The 12,222-nt window shown below is 45.7% G+C and overlaps 1 protein-coding gene across 1 annotated transcript in view; it reads right to left on the bottom strand.

The window, feature by feature from the left end:
• Nucleotides 1–1,785: 1,785 nt before the first annotated feature.
• Nucleotides 1,786–12,222, bottom strand: part of KIF13B (kinesin family member 13B) — a 140,257-nt gene continuing 129,820 nt past the window's right edge. Inside the window, exons 39-41 of the mRNA XM_054179732.1 lie at nt 8,732–8,794; nt 5,404–6,424; nt 1,786–3,331 (exon numbers count right to left, since the gene is read on the bottom strand). Of these exons, the coding sequence (XP_054035707.1) occupies nt 3,036–3,331; nt 5,404–6,424; nt 8,732–8,794 (1,380 nt within the window). The 3' untranslated portion in view covers nt 1,786–3,035. The remainder of the gene's footprint in view (nt 3,332–5,403; nt 6,425–8,731; nt 8,795–12,222) is intronic.

The following is a 12,222-nucleotide window of genomic DNA, read 5'->3' as shown; positions in this document are numbered from 1 at the left end:
TGCACTCACTGTGCCACAATCTTGGAAAATACCTTCAGGAGAAGCCTCACGTGCCCCAGAAAGCTGAAGCAAGTGGAAGAGGAGTCAGAGAAGTCCTCTGAGAAAGTCCTCATGGTCCAATTTATTTGTTTGGCTTTCTTGAGCTTGCACTGCATCAGGGTGATGTAGTTAAGGTGGGGCCATTTTAGGGACAGATGTCACAGGGGGGGAATTGAGGAGAGGTTTAGTTTCAAAAGCCAAACAAGATGGTAAAGACTGAGAGCTGAGTAACATTGTCCTTCCACCAATGTCAGCCAGGCACACTGTTACCAGAGCCACATCACCTTGCCAGTCATCCATGGAAGTTTCAAAACATCCTATCCACATCTGTGTGCTTCCAGGACAAGCCTGGAAGCCCAGAGGAGGCAGCAAGCATATTCTGCTCAGAGTGTGTTTCAGGCCTCTCTAAATGGTTCTATAACAGGGCTGAGGGCAGGTGGAAGAGGAAAACCACCCCTGAATCAGTCAGCTGCAGCCTCTGACCACATGCCCCAGATGTGCAAACACTGAAACTCCTCTTCATGCAGGAGCTGAAGTACAACATGGCCTGAGGAATGTAGAGTGGGCAGCACAAACAGTGAGCTATTAACCCAACTGCCTCCTGCCTGACCCTTTCACTCTTGTGACTTTGATACCTTCACACTGGTCCTGCGGAACTCCAGAGACAATGGTGCAAGAAATAAGGCTTAAAAGGACTTGGACAGGTTCTTCCCTTCTTCCCCTTCTTCCCTTCCCCAAAAGGGGCCACCTAGCAAACACCAAGAAGTTTTTGACATATCCCTAAACCCAGTCAATGAAATGCTGAGACTAAAAACCAGAACTGAGGGTTTAGGGGCTGCTTCACACCGGTCAGATTTCTGCAGCACATCAGAACAAAGTGCAGTAGAAAAATGGCTAAGACGGGAGTTTAAAAACCTTACAAGGCAGCAGAAGAAGCATTGCAGGACACAGGGTGGTCTGTCATCAGCACAACTCGTCACATGCCACAACCCAGCGCTGGTTCTGTTGAATCAATCACATCTAGAAAAAGAGTTAGGATTTTAACCCCCCCCAGGATTTTAGTGTCTTTACTCTTTATTGCTAAATTTCTCCCATCATATTGGCTTGAATGGAGAGGAGCTCTGTGCACAGGAGAAGGAGGAAGACCTGTACGCTGAAGATATGGTTGGAGGCTGCTCTGCACATTTTAGATTAGGATTTCTTTAGGAAAATTTAGAAAGCTGAGAGGATAGCTCAGTCCCTGGCAGTACTGTGCATGCTGCATTGTAACCCATCCCACCTTACTTCTGCTACAGATTAGTTTCTATTTTAATTTTATTCCTTCTGCATAAATGATATTAATTACAGTAAATCAGCATAATTACCTCCTTCACTGAGCTTCCCTAGCTCCTCTGATGACTCTGTATCTTTCCCTTGGACCTCTGAACCAGATGGTTAAGGCACTTAAGTTACCCACGCTGCAGCACGGGCACCACCGAGATGCACATTAAAGTTTAATCATTAATTTAGCATCCTAAATAGTCTCCACGTAGATAAAACGTCTATTGCTCAAGCTGTCCAGTCCCCCTGTGATGACTAAACAGGATATAAAGAGCTCAGGATATAAAACTCTGTGGCCTTCCCCCATCTGTCAGAAGGCGAGCCTGCGTACGTCGATATGTGCACACGCGTAGCCGCGGCGCGCGGACAGGAGTGCGGAGCCTGGGCCACAGGCAGTTAAAAAACAGCGAGTTACCAGACATAAAATCAAGTTGTTGGTTTTGTTTTTAAAAAAGCCAGCCCAAACCTCCCACTTTCAGGAGAGAAATCGGTTTCACAGAGGACTTTCCAGCTGTTCGCCCAGGTTGGGCTTTCCTGTGCTGCTGGGACGGCTGAGCTGGTGACGGAGGCACCTCCTCTTTGGATCAGCGCTCGGTGTGATGCTAGCAGAGCTCCTGTGTGGAACATCAGGCAGTGGATGATTGTAGAGCGCAGACATTTCATAGTTTAACACAATAAATAAAAATAAATAGGCTGGATTAATCCCATGAAAAGGACAGTGACCCTCTGCTCTGCAGAACCAGTTAAAATCCCAGTGTCCAAAGGCTGGGGGGGGACATGGAAGCACTGCAGTGCTCACCTCTCTGCAAAAATCCTCTTGGCCCATAGGGCAGAACCAAGGAGAAGGTGGTCCTGCCACTCTGGGGCAAGTCAGAGAGGGGATCCTGTCATGGTGAGAGTGCATGTTAAGCAGCTTAGACAGCAAATTTGCTCAGCTCTCCTCTTTCCTGATAGCAGAGATCAAAACTATTAGTGAGCAGGCCATGGGCCTTCTCCCATTCCCACCAAATCAGCTGGAAAGACTGTGTGCTGATCTCCACAGAAGGAGAGAGGGCCAGCAGGACAGTAATCACCATGGGGCCCTGCTTCCAGCTCACAAAACAAAAAGCTGCTGCTTTTTTTAATGAAGAGGGCTTGGGGGCTCTTTATTTCCAAGTCAAGTTTGAGCTTCACTTCTCTGCCTGTCCAGACCCCAACCCTGCCCTCTCACCATGTGTTTCCATGCTATGGACACAGTTCTGAGGACATTAGGAGGGAACTGCTATTTTGGGGAGTTTTTTCTTTAAAACCAACAGTCACATCAAGAGAAGTGTCACTGCCTGAGGAGGATTACATAGCCACTGGAAAGCCATGGCTTAATTTGAACAATTTCTGTGCCTCTTCCTTCTCCAAAAGGAAGAAGAGCACAGAGCTTCCACCCACCGCCACGAGCTTTCACCAGTGGCCATCAGTCATACCCTGAACCGTCCCAATTTGTAACAGGAAACGAAGGACCTCGATCCAGCACCGTGTCAAGGCAAAGAATTAACATGTCAATCACCCAAAGCAGAGAGGAAAAATCTTTCATTAGTGTTTGCCACAGACTAGGAGTTGAGGTGGTTGGTTCAGCTTGCCGAGGCGAGCAGCCCTGCTCCCCTGGCTGGGCTGCGCTGCTTGCCGTGCTGGGCAGGGCTGTCTCAGCTCGCCCAGGATTTCCTGTTCTCTGCGTTCTTCTGGCTCTTCTCCGGTCGCAGCATGGAGCCTCCTTCTGATTTGGCCAGGGCTGTGAGGGAAGCCAGGTTGGAGGCTGACCCGGAGAAGCTGCCGCTCTTCCTGTTGTCGGCAGCAGCGGCTCCTCCTTGCAGCTTCAAGCCGGTGCTGCGCCGCCTGGCCGGGCCCGTGGCCCTCTTAACCCTGCCCGGTTTCACCAGCAGCCCGTAGCCGGGGTTGCAGCGGAAATACTGCCTGCCGCCGATCGAGCCGTCGTTCTTACCTTGGGCAAGAAGGGAAAGACCAGAGACAAAACGTCATTCCTTGTGTCTCCGTGGAGTGTGCTGCCAGGAGGACACCAGAAGACGAAAGAGCTGAGAGGGAAGATGACTATTCCCTAAAAACAGAGTATGAAGGAAACACCAAGAAGGAGAGAGCACTACGGGCATGAGAAGACAAAGCCGCTGGTACAAGAGCAAACGAATCTGAAGATCAATACTTGTATTGATATAAAGAAAAGTCTTCCAGCTACTGGAGAAGTGGGAGTAGCATTCCCACAGGAGTGAATCACAGAATTAAAGGGACCTCTAGAGATCACCCCCCCTGCTAAAGCAGAGTCAGCCAGAGTCTGGCCCCATTCTCTTGGCCCTCACCCTTTGAATATTGATAAGCATTGAGAGGATTTCCTCTCAGTCTGCTCTTCTCCAGGCTAAACAGCCCCAGGTCTCAGCATCTCCTCATCAGAGAGAAGCTTCAGTCCCCTCAGCATCTCCACAGACTCTGCTGGTTTCTTTCCAGTAGAGTTCTCCATCTCCCTTGAATTGGGGAGCCCAGAACTGCAGCCAAGACTCCAGATGTGGCCTCACTAGGGCAGAATAGAGGGGAAGGAGAACCTCCCTCAACCTGATGGCTGCATTCTTCTTAATACACACCAGGAGGCCATTTGCTTTCTTGGCCATGAGGGCACATTGCTGGCTTATGGGGAATTTGTTGTCCACCAGCACTCCCAGGTCCTACTCTGTGGAGCTGCTTTCTAGCAAGTCAGCTCCTAACCTGTCCTGGTGCAGGGGGTTATTCCTCCCCAGGGACATGACTCTACACTTTCCCTTGTTGAACTTCATGAGGTTCCCCTCTGCCCAACCCTCCAGCCTGTCCAGGTCAGAAAATAAAAACATATTAACTGGTTTTATGTCTGAACTTGATGAAATTGTAAGACTAGAGGAAGCAGCTGCCTGTGACAGGAGAAGGTTGGACTCCATTCAAGGTGGCTCCCAGCTGCAGGCTTGTGCTCCAGTGACAACAGTATGATTTACTGCTCAACACCAGCACGCAGACAGTTACTCTCAATGGAACACTCCACTTTACTCTTACTCCCTACTTGCTATTCAGGGGAACTCTTTAATTTCACCAGAAGTGTTCAATAGTCAGTTCAGCTATAGACACATTAGCAAGCTATCAGGAAGGAAGGGGGGGAAAAAAAAGACATTTCAAACAGCTTTTTGTTTTCCAAGATGATGAGAGTCTGAACATAGGATGAGTTACTGTGCCTGTGTCATAAAGCCTCCACAGAACAGAAAGAATAATTTCTTTACACTGATGCTGTCTCACCAGACAGGATTAGAGGAGCAGAATCGCACCCCCTCAACCTTCTGGTCACATTTCTCCCTTTAGATCATTTCTGATTCTCATGACCACAGCTCTGGGTACCAGAACAGAGACTGCTCCCATCTGTAACAGCAATACAAATAGATACAGCAGCTCTTTAAATTACCTAAGGTCACCCCTCTTGTTTCATGGTCATTTCCTTCTCTCTACCATGATTACATGTTGGGTCCAATATGGTAATTTGCCCTCACCTGGCCAAGGACTTGGGACTCCCACCTCTGTTTCTAGTATGATGAAGGTACAAGTTTGTGGTCCTACTTCCCAAGTGAAGCTCCAGATGTGCTAGAGGCTAGTTATGCTTCAACAAATCAGGGGCTTGTTCTTTGTGGAAACAGAAAATTAAACCAACCCCAAAATGCCAGTAAAATCACTAGTTGAGTCCTCAACAGACCAAAAATCTTGTACCCTTCTTGGCCACCTGGGCAGCATTGCCCAGGAACTGTGTGTTCCTACTTCTACTGTAAGAAGCCAATGAAATAACTGAGAAGGGACAAAATTCAGTCAGAGAGAGGTCAGGAAGACTAAGTTTACAAAGGCAGACTGGGAAAAGATTAGAGCAGGGAAAGATCTTTTCTATGTCTCTTCTCAGAATGCACTAGTAAGGGCTAATTACCAGCCCCCCTCATCAAAGAGCAGCTTTAAAATGAACACTGCACTCTGACAGGCTGTCTGCTCCAGATCGTATTTTACCTGAAGGTAAATCCAGTTCGACACCAACCCATGTTCCCTCTTGAAAGTCTGTGGGTCCAATATATCTAACAATGCCTGTCTTATTTGTGCCAACTGTGACATATTCTCCCTCCTTCAGCCACTCAGGAATTTCATTGGCATCTTCAGAGTCAGAAGTCATTTCCAGTTTTTCCTCTGACTTCTCTGATCCGTTATGGTTCAGTCCATGGGCAGTGGATGTGCCCTTTTCTCCTCCTTGTTGCTCTTCTGTGTTTAGTGAGCACGAGGTATCTGGCCCCAGCATGCTTGTGAAGGACTTCAGCTCTGATGTCTTGACTTTCTGGATCTTGAAGGGGGAGGCTGCAACACCGAGCTGGGACAATTGGTCAAGGTGAACCTGTGGTTTGGGAAACCCCAGTTCTGAAGCCCTAGAAGCCATTTCTTTTTTCCTTTCTTGTCCTGATGATTCCATTGATTGTTTGGGTGACAACTCCTTCGGAGTGGAGGTAGAAATAAAGCTTTTTGTGTCAGTGGCTACAGAGGCATCATTTGCCTGCTCACTTTGAGTCACAGGACATGTGCAAGGTTTTGATTTCAAAGCATCATTTCCATTCACTTCAGTGCTCTCTTTAGGTCTTGCATGAGCACTTTGAAGGTTGAAGGCAGATAGACTCTCTCTCTTAGTACTGAGACAGCTTTCTGAAGAACTTTCTGAGTGCCCTGGCAAGTCAGAGGAAGAGATCTGAGCCACAGCAGGAGCTGGGAAGTCACTCACTGCAGGCATTTGACCTCCTGGTTGAGCCACAGCATCACTTCCTGCTGCAAGGGCTTCAGAGAGTGTGGCTGTTGAAACACTGTGAGAAAAGTACCCACTGGAGGCTTCACTCAGAGGACTTGGAGGTCCTTCCTGAGAGTCCTGCACCTGGGTGTCTCCTGTGGGCTGCTGCAAAGGCACTTTGGGTGTTTTTTCCAGACTCTTGTCCGCCTCAGATATCTGCACTGCAGCTTCAAATGGCTGTTTCCCTACTTCTTCTTGGTTAATCTGAAATAGAAGAGGACCACGGAGCTCTGTTATTCAAACTATCTGGGCTAAAAGAACAGCTACAAAGCCTCTGGGAAGTACTAAGGCCTTCAAGCTTATCTAAATCCCCGTGTAGCTGCAATCTCCAGAAGATGCAAGCTGATCTGAAGTCAGCTTTGCCACCCTGGGTAAGGATTGTCAGCTCGTTTCTCCCATTAATAAGGAAAGTGTCAACTAAAAGAAATACGCTTCCCAATATTTACTGAGAAATTATTTATATTACAGGAATGGTCATTTGCTGTTTGAATAGCAGGATTTATAAGGAATGTGAAGCAGCCATGATCTATAAGTCTCTCACAGTTATTTGGCTTAACTCTCAGGATTGATAAATCATCCCTCTCCAACTAAACTGTCATTTATGTCCCCGTTCCCAAATGCCATTCCCACCTCAATGCCTCCAGCACCACACACTTTCAGGGTATGAAATTAACTGCACTTCATGAGATTAACAGCCCATTTTAGTGATGTATGACTTGGCTGTAAAGTTTACTAAATCTGATAGATCAATATCTTTTGCCAGCACATGTACTCTAAAAGATTAGGATGTCTCTAAATCTCTTTGGGAAGGAGGAGGCTTCTAATACGAAGCGGGGCGGGGCGTGGGGGGGAACCCAAAACTCCAAAGTGGTTGGAGGATGGCAGATCTGCACCTATCTTGGGTTAACTCTCAGGTATACCTCATTGATTACTTTTCAACTTTTTGTGCTTTATCCCATCTTGGTTAAGTCCCATCCCAGCTTGGTCAAGTCTCCCAAGCTGCAGGGTTTTCACTTTATTTTGAAGTGCCTTTTTTTCCCCTGGAAACTGAAGCAGCATTTGAAGAAAGAGGGATTTGATTGAATTACAGGAATTTCAGAAGCAAAACTATTGCTAAGTGAAATGCAATACAGAGAAGGTTTTTTTTGAAATATTCCTGAGGATTAAAGTTGTATTTTTAGCTTCTCTGTGGAAAAGCAAGCACGTGGACTCTGGAGCTCTGCTCTTTCTTCGGGCTTTCCCTTTTAAGCGTTCAGATAACACACATTTTGCTAAGACAATAAAAGCACAGTGGGAGAAAGCTGATTTGCTATTCAGGGGACTGGAGTTCTGCTGAACTGTGGGAGATCACTGGGTCTATTTTCTCTCCAGCTTAGCAAGAACCTTTTTTTCACACCAATATTATGAACTGGCTTGAAATGTCAAACTGAGAATTAAGCTCAACACTCGGAATAACACACACGTTCTGTTTATAGCAAGCAATTTGCCTTTTAAAGCAGCAAACCAGCTGAATTTTAGCTGGTTAACTGCTAATGCAATCATTTCATTAACCAAGCTTTCAAATATAAAAGTGCAACCAGTGATAGAAGGGGAAATTTTACCACAACCTGAGAGAACACAGCAACACACGCTGCATTTCATTGTCTCCCAGTGAAGTGACAGCAGAAGTGCAACAGGTTTCAAGTAGCTAACTCAGCAGCTGCTTTTGCCACCTCTGGTTTTCAGGCATGTGAGTATGGAGATTGTTTCATGCCTTCCTGGGATCATAGAATCATAGAATGGTTTGGGTTGGAAGGGACCTCCTCCACTAGAGCAGGTTGCTCAGAGCCTTATTGAGTCTGACCTGGAATATCTCCAGGTATGGGGCCTCAACTACCTCCATGGGCAACCTGTTCCAGTGTTCCACCATCCTCATGGTAAACAACTTGTTCCTAACATCCAATCAAAATCTGCTTTTGTCTAGTTTGAAGCCATTGTCCCTTGTCCTATTACTGCAAGCCTTTATAAACAGATCCACTACAGCCTTCTTGTAGGTTCCCTTCAGGTACTTGAAGGTCGTTACTAGGTCTCCCCTGAGCCTTCTCTTCAGGCTGACCAACCCCAGCTCCCTCAGCCTGTCCTCACAGCATAGCTGTTCCTGCCCCATTTTTGTGGCCCTCCTCTGCACCTGCTCCCTCAGGTCTATGTCCTTCCTGTGCTGAGGGCCCCACAGCTGGATATAGTACTCCAGGTGAGGTCTTACCAGAGCAGAGTGTCAGAACTACCTCTCTTGATCTGCTGGCCATGCTTCTTTTGATGCAGCCCAGGATGCGACTGGCCTTCTGGGCTACAAGCACAATGACTGCTCACATCCAGCTTCTCATCCACCAGCACCTCCAAGTCATTTTCTATAGGGCTGCTCTCAATTTCATCATCCCCCAGCCTGTACTGATATTGAGGATTGCCCCAGCCTAGGTGAAGGACCTTATATTTTGCCTTATTGGGCCTCGTGGATTCATGGGATGTGCTCACCTGTTTTATCTTTGCAGCACTGACATCAATACTGGCAGACTGAACCATGATCCGTGGGACAGCCTGCAGAAATGCAAAACAAAAGGATTTTTTCAACACTACAACTTATATTTGAAATTCTGGAACCACAAGCAAACCTTTGCCAGGAAAGGACAGGGAATTGCTATTTTATTGGACTCTGATGACATAACTGAAGGGGTAAAAATTCTAACCATCAAAAATTCCTGAATTTTAAGACATAAGCAGCTACAAGTACAAATTCATGGGGTACAAAGTTTTCTTCTACACAGTCAGTCAAAGACAAATCACTGGTAAACCAGATAAGAAAGAGCTCTGAGGTCATGCTGGTCTGGCTACAGAAATCTTCAGCTTCTGTCCATCTCCAAACTCTTTCTCCATCTCCAGTACCTGAATTTGGTTTAGCTTGTGGTATTGTTTGCTTGAACTCAGAAAGGAAGCAAGAAACAAAGTCAAAGAGGGCATCACCACTGCCTGCTAGAGTGGAAACTATCCATTGCATATACTGGTCCTGTTCCAGAAAAAACACTTCAGTGTTTCAACAGTATCTTCTCTGTTATAGCATGGGGCTTGATATGAAGGCATTGACAAGAAATGTCTCTCACTTGCTCCACATCCAGGCTCTTATGTTAAAGATTTGAAATTATCCTAAAACCATAACAGCAAATTTGTGACACTTGACTATAAATCTTAAGCTAAGATGTCGTCTTGGGCTGTCATGCACTGTTGACACAGGAGAGAAAGGGACCACCAAGTTAATGGAGAACCTGGGTAAAGGGCAGTGTGAAGAAAAGGAGAGAAGAGAAAAAGGCAGAAACATTTCTCTTTGGCACTGTTAAATAATGTCACCGTCCCTGGAGGGCTTTAAAAGTCATGGAGACGGGGTGCTGAGGGACATGGTGTAGTGGTGACATGGCAGTGCTGGGTTAATGGTGGGCCTTGATGGTCCTAAAGGTCATTTCCAAGCAGAACAATTACAGAATTATAAGTGAGGACCATACCTTCAGGGAAAGAGCTCTTTAAAACCAACATATGACACAATTTGGGAGCAATCTGATTTTCTCTTTTTTAATCCAAGGGACTTCAGAACCCCTTGAGACATGCAGGCAGGTGCTCATCTGATAGTTACTTCTAGAATTCCACAGTCTGTTTAAAGAATGGTAACTTTCCAGCTAAAGAGTGAGGTAATTTTCTCTTGATTCCCTTCTAAGTACAGTCAAGCAGAAATATGACTAATCCTGTCCCCACAAGAAATAAAGATGTGAGAAAAGAACAGCTGCTATTTATACAGAGATTGCCAGGTATTAAATAAAACCACAATTATTCAAGGTTAAAAACAAACAAAGACAAGAGAAGGACAAAAAGGGCCCAACAGGTTCACAATAGATCAAAATATGGGGTTTTTTTAATCAGACATTAAACCACAGAAGCAGGGGCAGAGCAGGTTGCCCAGGATCACGTCCAGGTGGGTGTGGAATTTCTCTAGAGAAAGAGCCTTTAAGTCTCTGGGCTGCCTCTCTTCCAGTGCTCTGGCACTTATGCTCAGATGGAACCTCCTTGGTCCCAGCTTGTGCGTGTTGCCACTTGTGCTGTCACTGAGCACCACTGAAAAGAGTCTGGCCCCATCTTCCTGAGTTTCTCCCTTTAGATATTGATGAGCACTGAGAAGATCCCCTCTCAGTCTTCTCTTTACCAGGCTAAACAGCCCTAGGTCTCTTGGCACCTTCTCATCAGAGAGATGCTCCAGTCCCCTCAGCATCTTTGTAGACTCTGATGGCCTACTTTCAGTAGGTTCCTCTCTCTCTTGAACTGGGGAGCCCAGAACTGGACCCAGGACTTCAGATGCGCTACTGATCACAACCCTCTGAGCTCTGTTGGTCAGGCATTTCTCAATCCACCTCACTGCCCACTCACCTGAGCCACACTACTAAACTTCCCTAGGAGGATGTTACAGGAGACAGCATCAAACAACTTGCAGAAGCTGAAGTAGACAATATCCATTGCTGTTCCCTCATCTACCCAGCCAGTCACACCATCACAGAAGACTATTAGATTGGTCAAACCTGATTTCCACATTGTGAAAGCCTCAGTTCAATAAAAGAAAGCAGGACAGGAGGGGTTTACTTGTTATTAAACCTGCTAAATGAAAGTACACCCCTGAAGTGGGGTTCAGAGCAAACTGGCTCTATTTCAGGTGAACAAGGTATTAGCATTTGGTGGCCCTTATGAGGATGTGCACTGGGGCTCCTGGAAGCAGATGGTGACCTGAATCAACAAATCAATGAAATCTAAAAATAAGCACAGCTTTAGGGCTTATGATCCAGTGATTTTCAGACACCTCATACTCCAGAACTAAAGCTTCCTTTGGAATAAAGTGGAACTCTTCCAAGACAAAAGCATTAACCTGCAAACAACTGTGGTACTGACTTGTGTCTTAGTTCCAGAGATAGCTTAGAGCCATGAGTTGTCCCGGGTATTAAGTCAGGTATGCAAGGGTAACCAGACTGTCACAACAGCCAAGTGCTTCACTTTGTCAAAGACTAGAGAGAAGGACTAACTTTACCATGAAGCAACCATGCAGATTTTAGGTTTAGTAGAAACTCATCATGGTGTTTTAAAGGAGCAGAGTATTTGGCAGAACAGTTATTCCCTCCACTTTAACCATCTTTGAACCACAGATTGATCCATCCTCAAGTGCAAAGCCAAGCTATTAAACATCACCTTCTAATGAAACAACAACAACAAAATCTGTAGTCACAAGGCATTAGGGCTAATCCCTAGGCACTTACAGAGCACTTTAAACCTTTTGCAGAGGTGCAGCTGAATTTCAGTGAGAAGTCAAGGCTGTTGAACTCAAATGATCTGAGTTAAATATCTCCATGCTCCACTGCTAGAAGCAGTACGTTTTGGCATCTCAGGAAAGGAAAAACCACTGTCCTTGTTGTTTCCACATTACTGTTCATGATCTGATACAGCAGTGGAAACAGCCATTTTTGGCAGACCTTGAGCTAAAGCCAGGTCAAGGCTCTCACACTGGCACTGTAACACAACTGGATATTTTTACTCCATTTTCTCCCAGTATCTGTGCCACCTCTGGGAAGTGGTCTGAGGTCTAGCATTATCATCATAAGATAAGCACTCAGAACAGGAATAAGAGAAAGTATTTAAAGCTATTTCTCACTGCCTTTTATTTCTTGTTCTCACTTTAAAAAAAATGAACAGAGGAAAAGAGTTTGTTTGGGTTTTTTTTTATCTCTCAAAAACCTTCAGTCTTACAGCCTGTAAAGCCATGAAATCTGAAAATCCAGTCGATATCAAACAGCAAAAGAAAGAACAGCGTTACACTTTAATCATTCCTCATCAAGTTCTCCTCCTGAAAGGATGACAAATCTCAAAACTACAATAGCTTTGCCAAGCAATGTTTAGAAAAACATGGAGAAAAAAAAGCAATTATGAGAAGTGGCACTTGCCCA

The sequence above is a fragment of the Dryobates pubescens genome, chromosome 3 (assembly GCF_014839835.1).
Source record: "Dryobates pubescens isolate bDryPub1 chromosome 3, bDryPub1.pri, whole genome shotgun sequence".
NCBI lineage: Eukaryota > Metazoa > Chordata > Aves > Piciformes > Picidae > Dryobates > Dryobates pubescens.
The sequence above is the reverse complement of the archived record's forward strand: the minus strand, read 5'-3'. Positions and strand labels throughout refer to the sequence as shown.